This window comes from Brassica rapa, chromosome A03 (assembly GCF_000309985.2).
Source record: "Brassica rapa cultivar Chiifu-401-42 chromosome A03, CAAS_Brap_v3.01, whole genome shotgun sequence".
Taxonomy (NCBI): Eukaryota; Viridiplantae; Streptophyta; class Magnoliopsida; order Brassicales; family Brassicaceae; genus Brassica; species Brassica rapa.
Window position 1 is genome coordinate 17,403,559 of NC_024797.2, and position 17,766 is coordinate 17,421,324.

The 17,766-nt window shown below is 39.9% G+C and overlaps 3 protein-coding genes across 4 annotated transcripts; 1 reads left to right on the forward strand and 2 right to left on the reverse strand.

The window, feature by feature from the left end:
* Positions 1 to 180: 180 nt before the first annotated feature.
* Positions 181 to 8,901, reverse strand: LOC103860156. The gene is made up of 2 exons (XM_018657665.2): positions 8,610 to 8,901; positions 181 to 947 (listed from the first exon to the last, which is right to left on the reverse strand). Exons 1-2 carry the CDS (start codon positions 8,839 to 8,841, stop codon positions 448 to 450), a joined length of 732 nt encoding a protein of 243 aa, XP_018513181.1. The 5' UTR covers positions 8,842 to 8,901; the 3' UTR covers positions 181 to 447.
* Positions 8,902 to 9,171: 270 nt separating this feature from the next.
* Positions 9,172 to 11,596, forward strand: LOC103859444 (dr1-associated corepressor). Its single transcript, XM_009136983.3, has 6 exons — positions 9,172 to 9,453; positions 10,002 to 10,074; positions 10,152 to 10,245; positions 10,605 to 10,739; positions 10,823 to 10,880; positions 10,973 to 11,596. The coding sequence occupies exons 1-6, from the start codon at positions 9,421 to 9,423 to the stop codon at positions 11,441 to 11,443; spliced, it is 864 nt and encodes a 287-aa protein (XP_009135231.1). The 5' UTR covers positions 9,172 to 9,420; the 3' UTR covers positions 11,444 to 11,596.
* A 2,976-nt stretch (positions 11,597 to 14,572) lies between these two features.
* LOC103859446 (probable inactive chitinase-like protein LaCIC) lies at positions 14,573 to 16,690 on the reverse strand. Of its 2 annotated transcripts, none has more exons than XM_033288528.1 (3): positions 15,942 to 16,690; positions 14,712 to 15,239; positions 14,573 to 14,675 (listed from the first exon to the last, which is right to left on the reverse strand). In XM_033288528.1, exons 1-3 carry the CDS (start codon positions 16,582 to 16,584, stop codon positions 14,644 to 14,646), a joined length of 1,203 nt encoding a protein of 400 aa, XP_033144419.1. In that variant the 5' UTR covers positions 16,585 to 16,690; the 3' UTR covers positions 14,573 to 14,643. The 2 variants fall into 2 exon arrangements, with proteins under 2 accessions (XP_033144419.1, XP_033144418.1); XM_033288527.1 differs by having other exon boundaries at positions 14,574 to 14,636; positions 14,668 to 15,239; positions 15,942 to 16,685.
* Positions 16,691 to 17,766: the final 1,076 nt, after the last annotated feature.

Sequence of the window (17,766 nt, forward strand, 5' to 3'; positions counted from 1 at the left end):
TTAGTTTACAATTTTGGATATAAAGTTTCTTTTATTGCCATTTAGCCCAATAGAGGGGAAAATAGTTGTACAAATGGAAAATTATAGAGCCCAACAACTTTACAAAACAACTAGAGCCCATAAGCCCATAAGGTTAAGATACGATTAATATTGTTTCATACAGTAGTACTATATTACTCATGGATTAATATATAACGCTAATGAAAAACAGCTTTTTTCTCACAAACTAATAAAGAGGGATTATGAGTTTCAGTTTAGTAACATTAATCTGGAAACTTTTTAAACTTCCCATAAACAAAACCCAAACACCAAGCTGAAAGCAAACATAAACATAGTTGTATCATACTACTCATGTCTTACTACGAATCAAGAACAGCATTTTTTTTTCCTCACAAGTCACAACCTAACAAAAGAAAGATTCAAGAGATTCGCAACTTTCTTTTTGTTTCAACCTTCCCATATACGATGACAAACACCAAGCTGAAAGCAAACATACACATCCAGTGACGCCTGACGTATCTGTTCATGACTAAGGTCTTCAGCGCTCCAATCACTCATGCTTATCTCCGGATCTAGCCTCACTCCTGGACAACGCATACACACATCCACAATCTCCTCAAACGAACAACGCCTCATGCTGCGGCCTCTACAATCTTGAGCATAGTTCCTCAAGTCCAAAAGCTCTCCGATCTGCAGCTCATGCCTAGATTTCGCTAGCTTCCGCGCGTCTTGACTGTTCCGGACGCCGATGAATATCGTATCTGGATCCAAGAGGAAGATGCGGAGTTCGTCGGGGACGTGGTCACAGTGAGATAGCTGGATTACGAGACATTCGTTGCCCACGCCTAACTGGAGAGTGTCTGCTGGACTATCGACGTAGTATCGACGCGGCGGCGGCGGAGGAGAATAGGAGTTGTCGTCGCTGTTGTAACTTCCCGGTGAAGAATCTGTTGGGATAAGCTTGAAATAGCTTGGAAATCAAGCTATCCTAATCCTATATTGTTTGTGTTTATCTATAAGGATTAGGAAAATATAAAACCTATTGAGTTTAGGAGTTATCTATTGATATATAAGGAGTTGCAGACTTGTTGCAACACTTAAGCGTTTTGGTGATTGTTTGAGTTGACTTGAGTTTTGAGGAATTTTCTCAAGTGATTAATAAGAGAGCAAGTTCTTGTTAATTGTGTTCTTACAATCAAATACGTGAAACTTAGAAACTATATTTGGTATCAGAGCTTCTAGGAAACGATCGCACTAGCTATGGGAGATCTAGTTACTACGAAAGTTAAAGGAGGAGGTGGACCTACCACCATAAGCTGTCCCATGCTATCATCGACAAATTACACTGTCTGGTCAATACGGATTAAGGTGCTACTGAAGATACACAAGGTCTGGGACGTCATTGAGGTCGAATCTGATAATGGGGAAAAGAACGACATGGCCACTGCTCTACTGTTTCAGTCAATACCCGAGTCACTGATTCTCCAAGTAGGAGAGTTAGACACAGCCAAGAAAGTATGGGATGCGATTAAAGCAAGACATATGGGGGCAGATCGAGTTCGAGAAGCAAGACTACAAACTCTAATGGCTGAGTTCGACAGATTAAAGATGAAAGACAGTGATACAATCGATGACTTTGTGGGGAAGTTATCCGAAATATCATCGAAGTCAGCTGCTTTGGGAGAAGTTATTGAAGAAACAAAACTAGTAAAAAAGTTTCTGTCTAGTCTGCCACGACGCAAATATATACACATTGTGGCATCATTAGAACAGGTACTTGATCTCAAGACGACAAGCTTCGAAGACATTATCGGACGGTTAAAAACCTATGAGGAAAGAGTTGCAGAAGAGGAAGAAGAGACGCAGGATAAACTCATGTACGCAGCAAACTCTGAATCTCAACCGGCTTCAAATTCTTCAAACCGAGACTACAACAGTAACTATAGGGGTCGAGGACGAGGAGGCCGATTCTATAACAGAGGACGAGGCAGAGGAAGGTATAATGATCGATACCAAGACAACTTTGATATGGCAAAGATCATGTGTTTCAGGTGCGACAAGATGGGACATTTTGCTTCTGTATGTCCTGACCGTCTACTCAAACTACAAGAGGCAACAGAAACAAAGGACAAAGACGCTGACACAACGGAGGCTGAAGAACTGATGGTTCATGAGATCGTTTACCTAAACGAAAAGAAGGTAAACCCGCTGAACTTTGAGACAAGTTCAGACAACGACAGAGTGTGGTATCTAGACAATGGGGCGAGCAACCACATGACTGGAAATCGAAGGTACTTCAAGACACTTGATGAAACTATTACTGGTAAAGTAAGGTTCGGTGATGACTCTCGTATCGACATAAAGGGAAAGGGACCAATACTGTTTCACACAAAGGACGGAGGAAAGAAAATACTAACTGACGTTTACTACATACCGGACTTGAAGAGCAATATAATTAGTCTTGGTCAAGCCACAGAGTCCGGTTGCGACATCAGGATGAAAGATGAGTTTCTTACGCTGCGAGACAAAGACGGAAAACTGATAGTCAAAGCTCAACGGTCTAGAAATCGTCTATACAAAGTCACCATTGAAAGCAACCAACAGTGCCTTCAGGTATCAGTTGGTAGCGACTCTGCAAGATGGCACGCGCGTTTGGGTCACATAGGGAGAGAAGCAATGCGAGTGATGATGAAAAAAGAGCTAGTATACGGACTACCAAAGCTCGTGATCGAGAAAGAGACATGTTCTTCTTGCTTACTTGGGAAGCAAGCAAGACAAGCCTTCCCACAAGCTACTACGTATCGAGCTGAGAAGACACTAGGTCTCATACATGGAGACCTTTGCGGACCCATCACGCCACCAACACCATCACAGAAGAGGTACATTTTTGTTCTCATAGATGATCACTCTAGATACATGTGGACTATCTTGTTAAAAGAGAAGGGAGAAGCCTTCGACAAATTCAAGAAATTCAGAGCCATTGTTGAGCAAGAAACCGGGGCTGTTATCAAAACACTCAGGACAGACAGAGGAGGTGAATTTGTATCAAACGAATTCAGAGAATTTTGTGAGTCGAAAGGGATAACAAGACATCTAACAGCTCCCTATACTCCCCAACAGAATGGGGTAGTAGAAAGACGAAACAGAACGTTACTTGACATGACCAGAAGTATCTTGAGACACACAGAGCTACCAAACTACCTTTGGGGCGAAGCGGTAAGACACGCTACTTACCTAATAAACAGAGCTGCAACTCGTGTCATTAAGGCAAAGACGCCATATGAGCTGTTCAAAGGACGAAAGCCGAACATAGAACATCTGCGCGTTTTTGGATGTATTGGATTTGCCAAGATAGAGTCGCAGCATCTCAGGAAACTAGACAACAGATCCCGAATGCTGGTTCACCTAGGGACTGAGCCAGGATCGAAAGCTTACAGGCTACTTGATCCAACAAATAAGAAGGTGGTGGTGAGTAGGGACGTGATATTTGACGAAACTAGAAGTTGGGATTGGAAGACAGGTAACAAGGATGAAGGAACAGGAACATTCCGCATCGCTATTGGTCAGTATGGGAATCATGGCGTAGATGAAACTGATACACCTAAGGATATTGAAGAAACTGTAACTGAACCTCCAGATAGTGGTACACTGAGCCAAGAAGAAGAAGAAGAAGAAGTACTTGATGAGGTCGAACCAGAGCTGAGGAGATCGCAAAGAGAACGTCGAGCACCAAGCTACTTGGACGACTACATTTTATTGGCTGAGATAGAAGGAGAGCGTCTATTACTAAGTTTAAACGATGAGCCGTGGAGTTATGATGAAGCTAAAGAAAAGAAAGTATGGAGAGATGCATGTGAAGATGAAATCAAGTCCATTGTTAAGAACAAAACATGGGAGTTAGCTGAGCTTCCAATAGGGGCAAAACCAATCGGTCTTAAATGGATCTTTAAGGTTAAACGCAACTCAGATGGGAGCGTCAACAAGTTCAAAGCGAGGTTAGTAGCAAAAGGCTACATACAGAGACACGGCATTGACTTTGATGAAGTGTTTGCGCCTGTAGCACGCATTGAAACAGTCCGATTCCTACTTGCTCTTGCGGCATCTAGAGGATGGCAAGTACATCACCTAGACGTCAAAACCGCGTTCTTGCACGGAGACCTAAAAGAAGAAGTATATGTCTTACAGCCTGAAGGTTTTGAAGTCAAAGGGCAAGAGAGCAAGGTATACAAGCTAAGAAAGGCACTCTACGGTTTGCGACAGGCTCCAAGAGCATGGAATGAGAAGTTAAACAAGGTACTAGGAGATCTTAAGTTCGTGAAGTGTACAAAGGAGCCAGCAGTGTATCGACGCCAAGAGAAAGAGCACGTACTGCTCATAGCGGTCTATGTTGATGACCTCCTCGTGACTGGTTCGAGTATTGAGATGATTGACGAGTTTAAAAAGGGAATGTCTGAGAGGTTCGAGATGAGTGATTTGGGAACTTTAACCTATTATCTAGGGATCGAGGTTGATCAAAACGACGAAGGTATTACGTTAAAGCAAGAACGTTATGCCATGAAAATATTGGAGGAAGGTGGAATGCGTGACTGCAATGCTGTTCACATACCTATAGATCCGAGTTTAAAATTGTCTAAAGCACAAGATGAGCGAAGCGTGGATGAGAAGGAATATAGAAGGAGCATCGGATGTCTTAGATATTTGTTGCATACTCGACCTGATCTATCGTTCGCGGTAGGAGTCATGAGCCGATATATGCAGCATCCAAAGACCTCTCATGCCGCAGCAATAAAACAGATACTGAGATACTTGCAAGGCACGCTTAGCTTCGGACTAGTGTTCAGACGTGCAGCAGAAACAAAGTTGATAGGTTACAGTGATGCAAGTCATAATGTAGATGAAGACGATGGCCGAAGCACCACAGGGCACGTTTTCTATTTCGGAGAATCACCTATAACCTGGTGTTCTCAGAAACAAGAAACAGTTGCTCTCTCGTCTTGTGAAGCAGAGTTTATGGCAGCGACTGAGGCGGCCAAGCAGGCTATCTGGTTGCAAGAACTGCTTGCTGAGATCGTAGGAAAGGAAAGCGAGAAAGTGGTGGTTCTGATTGACAATAAGTCTGCAATAGCTTTGACGAAAAACCCGGTGTTCCATGGGCGTAGCAAACATATACATCGGCGCTATCATTTCATTCGTGAGTGTGTTGATAGCAGTCTGATCGAGGTCCATCATGTACCAGGAAGTAAACAACGCGCTGACATTCTAACGAAAGGACTTGCAAGAATTCGATACAAGGAAATGAGACAGATGATTGGAGTTGAAGATTTGTCTAAAGGAGACTTCAAGCTTAAGAGGGAGATTGTTGGGATAAGCTTGAAATAGCTTGGAAATCAAGCTATCCTAATCCTATATTGTTTGTGTTTATCTATAAGGATTAGGAAAATATAAAACCTATTGAGTTTTGGAGTTATCTATTGATATATAAGGAGTTGCAGACTTGTTGCAACACTTAAGCGTTTTGGTGATTGTTTGAGTTGACTTGAGTTTTGAGGAATTTTCTCAAGTGATTAATAAGAGAGCAAGTTCTTGTTAATTGTGTTCTTACAATCAAATACGTGAAACTTAGAAACTATATTTGGTATCAGAGCTTCTAGGAAACGATCGCACTAGCTATGGGAGATCTAGTTACTACGAAAGTTAAAGGAGGAGGTGGACCTACCACCATAAGCTGTCCCATGCTATCATCGACAAATTACACTGTCTGGTCAATACGGATTAAGGTGCTACTGAAGATACACAAGGTCTGGGACGTCATTGAGGTCGAATCTGATAATGGGGAAAAGAACGACATGGCCACTGCTCTACTGTTTCAGTCAATACCCGAGTCACTGATTCTCCAAGTAGGAGAGTTAGACACAGCCAAGAAAGTATGGGATGCGATTAAAGCAAGACATATGGGGGCAGATCGAGTTCGAGAAGCAAGACTACAAACTCTAATGGCTGAGTTCGACAGATTAAAGATGAAAGACAGTGATACAATCGATGACTTTGTGGGGAAGTTATCCGAAATATCATCGAAGTCAGCTGCTTTGGGAGAAGTTATTGAAGAAACAAAACTAGTAAAAAAGTTTCTGTCTAGTCTGCCACGACGCAAATATATACACATTGTGGCATCATTAGAACAGGTACTTGATCTCAAGACGACAAGCTTCGAAGACATTATCGGACGGTTAAAAACCTATGAGGAAAGAGTTGCAGAAGAGGAAGAAGAGACGCAGGATAAACTCATGTACGCAGCAAACTCTGAATCTCAACCGGCTTCAAATTCTTCAAACCGAGACTACAACAGTAACTATAGGGGTCGAGGACGAGGAGGCCGATTCTATAACAGAGGACGAGGCAGAGGAAGGTATAATGATCGATACCAAGACAACTTTGATATGGCAAAGATCATGTGTTTCAGGTGCGACAAGATGGGACATTTTGCTTCTGTATGTCCTGACCGTCTACTCAAACTACAAGAGGCAACAGAAACAAAGGACAAAGACGCTGACACAACGGAGGCTGAAGAACTGATGGTTCATGAGATCGTTTACCTAAACGAAAAGAAGGTAAACCCGCTGAACTTTGAGACAAGTTCAGACAACGACAGAGTGTGGTATCTAGACAATGGGGCGAGCAACCACATGACTGGAAATCGAAGGTACTTCAAGACACTTGATGAAACTATTACTGGTAAAGTAAGGTTCGGTGATGACTCTCGTATCGACATAAAGGGAAAGGGACCAATACTGTTTCACACAAAGGACGGAGGAAAGAAAATACTAACTGACGTTTACTACATACCGGACTTGAAGAGCAATATAATTAGTCTTGGTCAAGCCACAGAGTCCGGTTGCGACATCAGGATGAAAGATGAGTTTCTTACGCTGCGAGACAAAGACGGAAAACTGATAGTCAAAGCTCAACGGTCTAGAAATCGTCTATACAAAGTCACCATTGAAAGCAACCAACAGTGCCTTCAGGTATCAGTTGGTAGCGACTCTGCAAGATGGCACGCGCGTTTGGGTCACATAGGGAGAGAAGCAATGCGAGTGATGATGAAAAAAGAGCTAGTATACGGACTACCAAAGCTCGTGATCGAGAAAGAGACATGTTCTTCTTGCTTACTTGGGAAGCAAGCAAGACAAGCCTTCCCACAAGCTACTACGTATCGAGCTGAGAAGACACTAGGTCTCATACATGGAGACCTTTGCGGACCCATCACGCCACCAACACCATCACAGAAGAGGTACATTTTTGTTCTCATAGATGATCACTCTAGATACATGTGGACTATCTTGTTAAAAGAGAAGGGAGAAGCCTTCGACAAATTCAAGAAATTCAGAGCCATTGTTGAGCAAGAAACCGGGGCTGTTATCAAAACACTCAGGACAGACAGAGGAGGTGAATTTGTATCAAACGAATTCAGAGAATTTTGTGAGTCGAAAGGGATAACAAGACATCTAACAGCTCCCTATACTCCCCAACAGAATGGGGTAGTAGAAAGACGAAACAGAACGTTACTTGACATGACCAGAAGTATCTTGAGACACACAGAGCTACCAAACTACCTTTGGGGCGAAGCGGTAAGACACGCTACTTACCTAATAAACAGAGCTGCAACTCGTGTCATTAAGGCAAAGACGCCATATGAGCTGTTCAAAGGACGAAAGCCGAACATAGAACATCTGCGCGTTTTTGGATGTATTGGATTTGCCAAGATAGAGTCGCAGCATCTCAGGAAACTAGACAACAGATCCCGAATGCTGGTTCACCTAGGGACTGAGCCAGGATCGAAAGCTTACAGGCTACTTGATCCAACAAATAAGAAGGTGGTGGTGAGTAGGGACGTGATATTTGACGAAACTAGAAGTTGGGATTGGAAGACAGGTAACAAGGATGAAGGAACAGGAACATTCCGCATCGCTATTGGTCAGCAGAGTTTATGGCAGCGACTGAGGCGGCCAAGCAGGCTATCTGGTTGCAAGAACTGCTTGCTGAGATCGTAGGAAAGGAAAGCGAGAAAGTGGTGGTTCTGATTGACAATAAGTCTGCAATAGCTTTGACGAAAAACCCGGTGTTCCATGGGCGTAGCAAACATATACATCGGCGCTATCATTTCATTCGTGAGTGTGTTGATAGCAGTCTGATCGAGGTCCATCATGTACCAGGAAGTAAACAACGCGCTGACATTCTAACGAAAGGACTTGCAAGAATTCGATACAAGGAAATGAGACAGATGATTGGAGTTGAAGATTTGTCTAAAGGAGACTTCAAGCTTAAGAGGGAGATTGTTGGGATAAGCTTGAAATAGCTTGGAAATCAAGCTATCCTAATCCTATATTGTTTGTGTTTATCTATAAGGATTAGGAAAATATAAAACCTATTGAGTTTTGGAGTTATCTATTGATATATAAGGAGTTGCAGACTTGTTGCAACACTTAAGCGTTTTGGTGATTGTTTGAGTTGACTTGAGTTTTGAGGAATTTTCTCAAGTGATTAATAAGAGAGCAAGTTCTTGTTAATTGTGTTCTTACAATCAAATACGTGAAACTTAGAAACTATAGAATCTCCGTCGCACGAGCGATAACAAAACGGTGTCCACTGAACGCCGACTCCAACGACGAGAGGGTGATGGGAGTACGTTAACGGAGCACAGTCGTAGGTGTGGACGTTGCTGATCCATTCGCAGATGACGGAGGCATCCGACGTTACGGTAACGGTTACCTCGTTTCCGAAGAAATCGATGGAGTGCACTTCGTGAGTGTTGTAAATCGCGACGGTCCTTATCGGCGGAGCCATTATACTTTTCTTTGTCTCCTTGCTTTCTCTGCAGGAGTAGGTTCAAAAAGAGGAGCAGAGACTTTTATTGTTACGTACGCGAAAACATTTTCACCGTTGATCTTTCTGGAAGCGTGTTTGTACAGTTATAATCGAACGGTTAGGAATTAAAGATGCATGTACTGAGTTTAATATATTTTGTTAACGATGGGCTTTTATGCATCACCACTGTATTTCTTACATGGGCTTTTCAGCTTCTGAATAAAAGTTGGTTACCAACAAAAGATGCATTATCCATTTTATCCTCCAGCAAAAAAGAAAAAGGATGAATAATAAATAAGCTCTGTGACGAGAAGACTCTTACAGTCCAATACTACCTTGCCACGTGTATGGTTAGATCTTTTCGGACAATCGGATTAGTCTCAATCTAACAGAATACTTGTGATCCACCGTTATAACAAGGAAACCGCCGTCGCCGGATCTGGGAGTGTTAAGGTAATCCACGAAGGAGACGATTCAGATCTTAGAAAGGAGTTTCTGTACATAAGATTTGCTTGGTGGTTTTGCGTTTTTCTTCTCAATTCGACGGTTTGCAAAACGATGAGGAAGAAGCTCGATACTCGCTTCCCAGCTGTAAGTTTCTCGTCTCGGAAATTTTTAAAGTCCAATTTCTCGAACATACTTTTTTGTTTTTTTAGGACCGAGTTTCCAACACTCTTCTGTCTAAATCACGTGTTGTCCTAAGACGAATCTAGATTCAGTTTCATTTCTAGCGAATTGGTCTCTTAGCGTACGACTTAGCAATCAATTTTTTTTTTCCTTAATTTTATTTTGTGGTTGCTACGGGTTTAGGTGTCTTTGTGTTCAAAATGATGTCGTTTTGGTGGATTCCATAGGGGTAGAGATACTGGATTATTGTCTCTGGTTGAAGCTATAATGTTATTATATACAAAAATCACGAGTTGGTTCTTTAATTAGTTTAAAGCTTCCAGTTTCTTGAGCTAAGATCTTGTGAATACTTTTGTTGTATCAAACCTCGAACCATTGCATAAGTTAATATAGTGTTTGATGATGGCTAGTATACGATTATTAACAGAATGGAATTATCCGTAACGATTCATTTGCGGGTTAGTGTGTTTTGCCACTTGGAGTTGTGCTTCTTTTGATGCGTAATTTTACAGGCTCGAATTAAAAAGATTATGCAAGCTGACGAGGATGTTGGCAAGATTGCTTTGGCTGTGCCTGTTTTAGTTTGTAAGCACTTTGTTATTGTTGAAGGCACTTGTGGTTGTTATACCTTTTTGCTAAACTATTTGTTCTATGAATTACAGCAAAATCTTTGGAGTTGTTCTTGCAAGACCTTTGTGATCGTACATATGAGATTACCCTTGAAAGAGGTGCCAAAACCGTGAGCTCATTGCACCTGTAAGCACTATATTGCTTAACCTTTATCTTTCACTTCCCGCTGCATGTTAACATCGTCACTGCCTTAAGAGCATGAAAGGGTTTACTTGAATACATTTTTTATATCCTCTAGTCTAGGTTTCAGATGTTGTAACTATTAATGTTTGGTTTAAGAGGTAACATTGATGTTGTTAAGCGAAAGAGCTTCCAACTCATAGGCTCCGTTTTGACTGCGTCCAACTCTGAGAGGATGTTGTTGATTTTACATAACTTTATACCACTAATTTGGTATAAAGGTCGTTTTACTCTTTTTTTTCTTCATACGGTTTTTGGTGATACTACTGCATCCACGTTTATTGAAGGTGTTTTGTTGTTTACAGAAAAAATTGTGTGGAAAGATACAACGTGTTTGATTTTCTGAGGGAAGTTGTAAGCAAGGTCCCTGACTATGGCCATGCGCAAGGGCAGGGCCATGGTGATGTTACCATGGAGGATCGCAGCATCTCCAAGAGAAGGTTTGATCTCTTGGCTCCATATATATCATTTTTAAATCTGATGAGCCAGTATCAAGCTGATGCGTAATGGTTGATTGAATCAGGAAGCCCATCAGTGACGAAGTGAATGACAGCGACGAGGAGTCTAAGAAAAGCAAAACAGTGAGCTCTTGTTCTTCTTACCTACTTCCATTATTCAGTTACTCTATTCATATTAAGCACTCACATTGTTGGCATTGTGCTAATTATTGCAGCAAGAGATGGGGAATACTAAGCCCAGTGGCAGGGGTAGTAGAGGGAGAGGACGAGGAAGAGGTCGTGGTGGACGAGCAGCCAGAGCAGCGGAAAGAGAGAATCTGAACAACCGTGAGATGGAACTTGAATCCTCCATGGTTGAACAGAAACCTCCTCAAGACAGTATTCAAATGCATGTGTCAGTGTCATCACCACAAGAGATTGAGAAGAAGGACGGCATTGCAGCATCAAACGAAGACACCAAGCAGCAACTCCAAACTCCAAAAGAAGGCATTGACATTGATCTCAACGCTGAATCTCTCGACCTAAACGAGACCAAACCGGCACCAGTCGCAGCCACTGACTCAGCCACGGCCTCGGAGGAATATACTTGCTGGTCTATGGAGTTAGGCACAATAGATCCAGCACAGTTTGCAAGTTTGGGTAAGAGGATAGACGAGGACGAGGAAGATTATGACGAAGAAGTTTAAGGCAAAGCAGCACCAAGTAGGATTTAAATAGAGTAGTTTGTCTAGAAAATGCTTCTTCTTCACTGTTTCCATGTATTGTATTAAGAATCCTTATTTATTTATCCTGATATGTTATTTAAGATTTGCCTAAGAAGTTTATGTTAAAACTTAAAAGATCTTAAAGCGTAAGCAAACACTGTTCGACTGGTGATCATTCTGGAAACAAAAAGAACGAATAGAAAAGAAACCCGGTTCTTGTAACCAAGTTTATACTACGATATGCTTAACACTCGAGATGAGGGATGCATGGACAAAGATAAATCAAGATTACTTCCAGGATTACTTATCAAACACGTTACTTAATAATAAGAGTATCATAAAGAGAAATTAGGTCGTATATACACAAGTTTTGTCGAAATTAGGAGAATACCCTATCCACTGTTAGACTTTTTTTAATACGAGAAAACCCCTACAGACCTACAGCCACACTATCATGTACTCTTATACTAGGTGTCAGAGACTAGGATCATAGCCCCATATTACACACACAACACTTTTATCAAACAAGACATCGAGGATAAATGAAAAGCCATCAGTTACAATGTTTAGTAATTATTTGGTTTGTGAAAAGTCACGCTCTCTCATTCCTCTTTCTTCCTGAACCATAAAGAATTTTTTTATATTTTCATTCCAGAGATTCAGAAATGTTATTAGTCTGTGTAATGGAGGATTTGCAGTTGCCGAAACGCATATTTGCTTACGGGGAAGAACCTGTCGACAAAATTTTTTATACTGAACACAAGTAGAAGAGGTTTGAATCCATAATCGATGCTCTAGATCTAGAAGAGGTACACTTTTTGTGGAACACAACGTGCAGGAAGATCAAATCACAAGCCGAAAAGCCTTCATTCTACAAGCGTTTTGGACAGATTTTGTTAGCTGCATGCTAAGAGTGAAGAAGAAGTACGATATATGGCTGATGTGATTCCCAAAAAAGAAAAAGAGCGAGATGTCCCACCACCCTCTCCTGTTTCCGTTCGTTACTGTTTTAAACCAACTCATGCTAGAGAGTTAGATGAAGAAGCTGAGGTTAGCAATGTCAAACGTAAATTCCAAGGGAATCAGTAGGTGTCAATAATAATCTTTTTCATTATCCTGTTGAAATATCCGTAATGTTTATATGGTAGAGTAATAGTTATCAAAGTGGATGTAATCTCATAGAGTTCCGTCTAAGATATATAGTATACGTTACTGATCACTAGATTTGCTTATAATCTTTTCAGATACCATATTAAACTATCTTTCAAGTTACTATAGTAGAGGCTAAGGTTACCAATTAAATGTTATCTCGGAAAGTAACGTCTAAGAATACTAGTATACGCTTCATATCATATTGGTTATTACCTCGTTAATAAGTTGTGTGTATTTTGCAGAGTGAGGTGATGTATATGTGAATGAGGATACTATGCACTCTCCAAAGGACCTGGTCTGGATGATGTAGTGGAGGATGAGGCTGTATACGAGGTTCCCGCAAAAATATAATTGGTAGGTAAAATTTTATAAAATAGTTAAATTAGTTGATACATGTTTGGTTAGTTGTTATAGAACTTGTTAACGCTTTTTAAAATGTTAGTAATATGTTCAATAATAGTTGTCGTTACCTGATAAATAGTATGTTAGATGCTACACACAAGGTTATAGTTAACATATAAAAGATTGGGTATGAAGATTTATATGAAATTTAACATCGATGAACAACATGTGTTAGTTTTAGTTAACATAATGTGTTACCGCTAATCATAGTGTTATATATTTTTGCAGCTCTGTCGGACCTATGATCGCAGCAACAAGTCTCTCTTGTTATACATTGTGTAATTCTTCATGCATCTTGTGAACTAGCAAGTCATTGGAGAAACTGTTGCTAGTAAGACATCTTTAGATTCCTCATGTAGCTTGTGGACAATTATCATATTTGTTTCATATGTATATCATACCAATGTAAATAGTTACCTATATATATATATACTAATCTTAATGATACTAGTTAAATACTTGATAGCAGTGCTGTTGTCAATTTTATTATTAACGCATTAACAAAATACCATATATCTAACATTCTATTGTTAACTGCTTACAAGTATAATAAAATTACCCTTAAGACAATGTTAAAATCATTTACTACAATATTTATGTTTCAGCTTTTTCTCTAATTTTGAAATTAATATTGTCTCTAATATATAGCAGTACTATCTTTACTTGGTAGACACTAATTTATTCAATAACCAAGTAAGGTCAATTCATAGCAGTTAACAATGATTAACTTGCAAGTAATACTTCTTAACATAAAAAAGATTCAAAATATGCAATGATCTTCAAGCATGTGTAAGCTACTAATTATAAACCTAATCATTAAGAAACCCACTACCAACCCACCATATATCTAACATTCCATTGTTTCCTCCTAACAAGTATCTTATCAGTTAACTTTATAATATGTTACATTACACGTCCAAGATATTATAACAGTTAACTTTGTTATTATCATATGCGAAATATGTTGCTTCGCGAGAGGTTCGGCGGAATCTTAAGCTGTGTTAAATCCTCGAAATAAAATTGATCACATTTTCTGCTTATTTCGACCTTACTGCTACTGATAGGTAAGGCGAGGGTAAAGAGCATGATGAAATTAAAGTATTTATTTAGACATCGTTGTAGGATTCATCGTGAAATCATTGTGACAATACCAGGATAGAAAGATGCTTACTTAAGAAACATTATTAATACACAAAGAAATAAACGAATAATAGATCAGTTGCTGAAAAGTTATAAGCAAAAAAAACGAGAACATCGACAATCACGGAGGAGAAATGTGAGAGAGGTGATGAGTAATTTATTAAATAACTACAATTTTGTGGTAGATAAGGAAGAAGATAGCTGGAGACCTACATCTCCTTAGAAAGCTACGAATGTACTATAAAAGATCAAACGAAATCTATCTGTCCCCACCTTTCTAGCTTACGTGTCTCTGCTTTAAGGATATTTTGGGCAAATCATACATAAGTTGCTACAGAGTTCACAGGTTTTTTTTGCTTTCGAGTAGTTCCTTAATTTCGCTTCAACTAAGGTATAATTGGCCAATACTCTCTATCATAAAAGGAGTTTTATGTAGTTTGATATTCTCTTATTGCATTGATACAACAAAGCTGCATTAACACTCATTATTAGATAGCAGCGTCCAAGAAAACGTTACTACCTTATTAGATAGCAGCGTCCAAGAAAACGTTACTACCTTCATTAAACGGCCTTTGATTGTCACAGTCAATATTACTTCCAGGATCAACACCAAACATGCCACAGTACCTTGTATAAAACGATATCCGATCTTGGACCTTTGCGACGTCGCGACCAGCACACTCTAATCCACCGTTAATGATATTCGTAATCACTCCATAACCTGGTAACCTTCCGGCTGAAATGTCGGCGGCCGACGGCTCCCACTTGTCGGTGATTACGTCGTGGCACGAGGGTTTAGGAGCTTGAGGAGTCATCCAGAACCAAATGGCGGTTTTGAAAGCTATCACTGGGTCGCTGGACGCAACATCTGGGTTCTTGAGTAACTCGAGTCCTAGGTCTCTCCCGCACGGTCCGTAATTATAGTTCCAAGACAGCATCATTGGTCCTCGTCCGTAGTAAAATTTGCCTGGTGCGCATGGCCACTCGAGGTTGTTGCTATCACAGTGGGGATCGCTTTTGTCAATTTCTTCCTTGTAACAGTAGCCCCATGTATTTGCTCCATCGGGTGCACCCGACCACCCACCTTCAACATGTTACCGTTATTTTCATAAGAGAATTTGTTTCTAAAAGATAACTTTTCTATTGTCTATGCATGAATTAATAATGGTAGCTAGGTAACTCGTTATTTTTTTATAAATAATTACTACTCCCTCTGTTTCAATATAGATGATGTTTTAGGTAATTGTTTTTGTTTCACAATGGATGATATTTTCATATATCTAAATAACTTTAACTTTATCAAAAACTGTGTAGGTAATTATGTTTTTACTATTTTTTTATAATTAAATAAATTAGTATTAAATTATATTTTAATGATTTTATGTTTGGAAAAGATAATTTCTTAATATTGTGCAAAATACTAAAACTTCATCTATTATGAAACGGAGAGAGTATTAGTTAAAAATTATTGAAAACAGTTAATCATTAATAGGATGTATATGTTTTCAAATTTTAATTTGTTTTGAATATGTGTATATAAATTTTACTAGATGAGTATTTTCTATTTTTAAAAAGTGGTACAGATATTTTGAACATAAAGAATCATAGAGGTCAAAATATTCTGTTTTGAGTTTGGTGTTTGCTTTTAGCGGTTTTACAAAACTTTCTTTTTATATAAAAATAAGAAATGTGTGTGCATTTTAAAACAAATTACTAGTTTTTTTCATCTAAATTTAAATTCAAAACTTGTGTTTGAAAATAGAACCAAAGTAGTAATATTTATTACCGGTGGTTTCGTGGGAAGTCTGGCCGAAGAAGGCTGCTATCTCCTTCTTCCTCATGGCAAGGTCTCCGGTGTTCCCGAAACTTGGGAAAGACTTAGCGGCGGTGATGAAGGCGTCGTAAGTGAAGAAACCAACAGCATGACAATCATTGTCGTTCATGTGCTTAAGCATTTTATAGAACTGATCTCTTGAAATGATGCCAGAAAGATCCCCGCTGGGACCAGGAGGAGTGGGACCAGGAGGGGTAGGACTAGGAGGAGTGGGAGTAGGAGGAGTGGGAGTGGGAGCAGGAGGAGTGGGAATGGGAGTGCACTGGCTTTGGCAACCATGCCCGCAGTAAGCTTCGGTGGTGCCGCACCATCCAGCCTCGCTACAGCATAGACCGTTGGGGCAGAGGGCTCCCGCGGGTATGGATTGACGACCACACTGCGGGGTTGGAGGAGGAGGATAGGGACCAGGATTGCACTGGCTTTGACAACCATGCCCGCAGTAAGCTTCGGTGGTGCCGCACCATCCAGCCTCGCTGCAGCATAGACCGTTGGGGCAGAGTGCTCCCTCGGGTATGGATTGACTACCGCATTGCTCACCGGAGGAAAATGATAAGAGAAGTGAGAAGATGAGAAGGAGAAGGAGATAAGTCTTCATGTTTCTCTGAGCTGTATGGTTGTTTTAAGAGGCAAGTAAGGGTATATATAGCAACATGCAATGTACAAAATCAGTTAGTGTTAAATCACATCGAATTTTATATACTTGTTTTTATGTTTTCTAGACTTCTATTTTTTCTGGAAAGAAAAAAAGTGGTTTCACTTCTTTGCCAGAAACCTAAGCATTATAAATAGTCTCTCCCACCGTGAATTGAACCTGGGTGGCGGTAGTTACAAGCGTAACCCTTTTATCATTAGGCCAATTCAACGTTGGTAAAAAAAAAAAAAGATGGTTTCACCTTTTTACCGGGAACCCAAACATTCTAAACTTCTATTTTGTCACCACCAAGTTCATTTGGCACGTTTATCTAATGGTCTATAGAATATTTCTACACGATAGCTGGACCACCCTCTCTCTAGCTCATGAGTCACTAGAGGGACCACCCTCTCTGACGTTCACGAATCACTGCTACCATAAATTAATTCAATATAAGGTGGGTTCGCTTGATAGAATCGAAGATAAGCAGTGCTGGTTTGTTTTTATGTTTACTATACTTAAATACTAATTGTTCTAAAATTTGCCACCACCTTCATTTCCCACATTTACCTCATTGTCTATATAGAATTTGTCTAACACGATATATGATGGACCACCCTCTCTCTACCTCATGAGTCACTACTCACTAGCTGGACCACACTATCTCTAGCAGAGTCACTAGCTGCTGGACTACCCTCTCTGAAGCTCAGGAGTCACTGACTGTACCACCCTAATTAAGGCTCATGAATCACATACCCCCCAATAGGATGGGTTCGCTTGATACGATGGAAGATGAAGTTTATGAGAAGAGATGGAATTCACGGACAAATGTTTTTTTTGTTGTTTTAGCGAGAATATATATTTTATGGTTTTGGCGAAAATATGTGTGTTTACAATTTTGGTGGAAAACTATAATTGTTTTTGAAACTTGTTGAGAAACTATATCACAATTATCATGTTTGTCTAGTTTGAATATAATTTTTGTTAAAATAAAGGTGAAATTGTCATTTGTTATTTTGGACTCTTTTGGATGGGTTATTTTGATGAATTTTATTTAAAATTAAAATCTTAAAATTTATCTGGATGGATCATTTGGATGATTCCTATGTTAACGATAAACATATTTGTTTTTAGAGCATTCTCAAT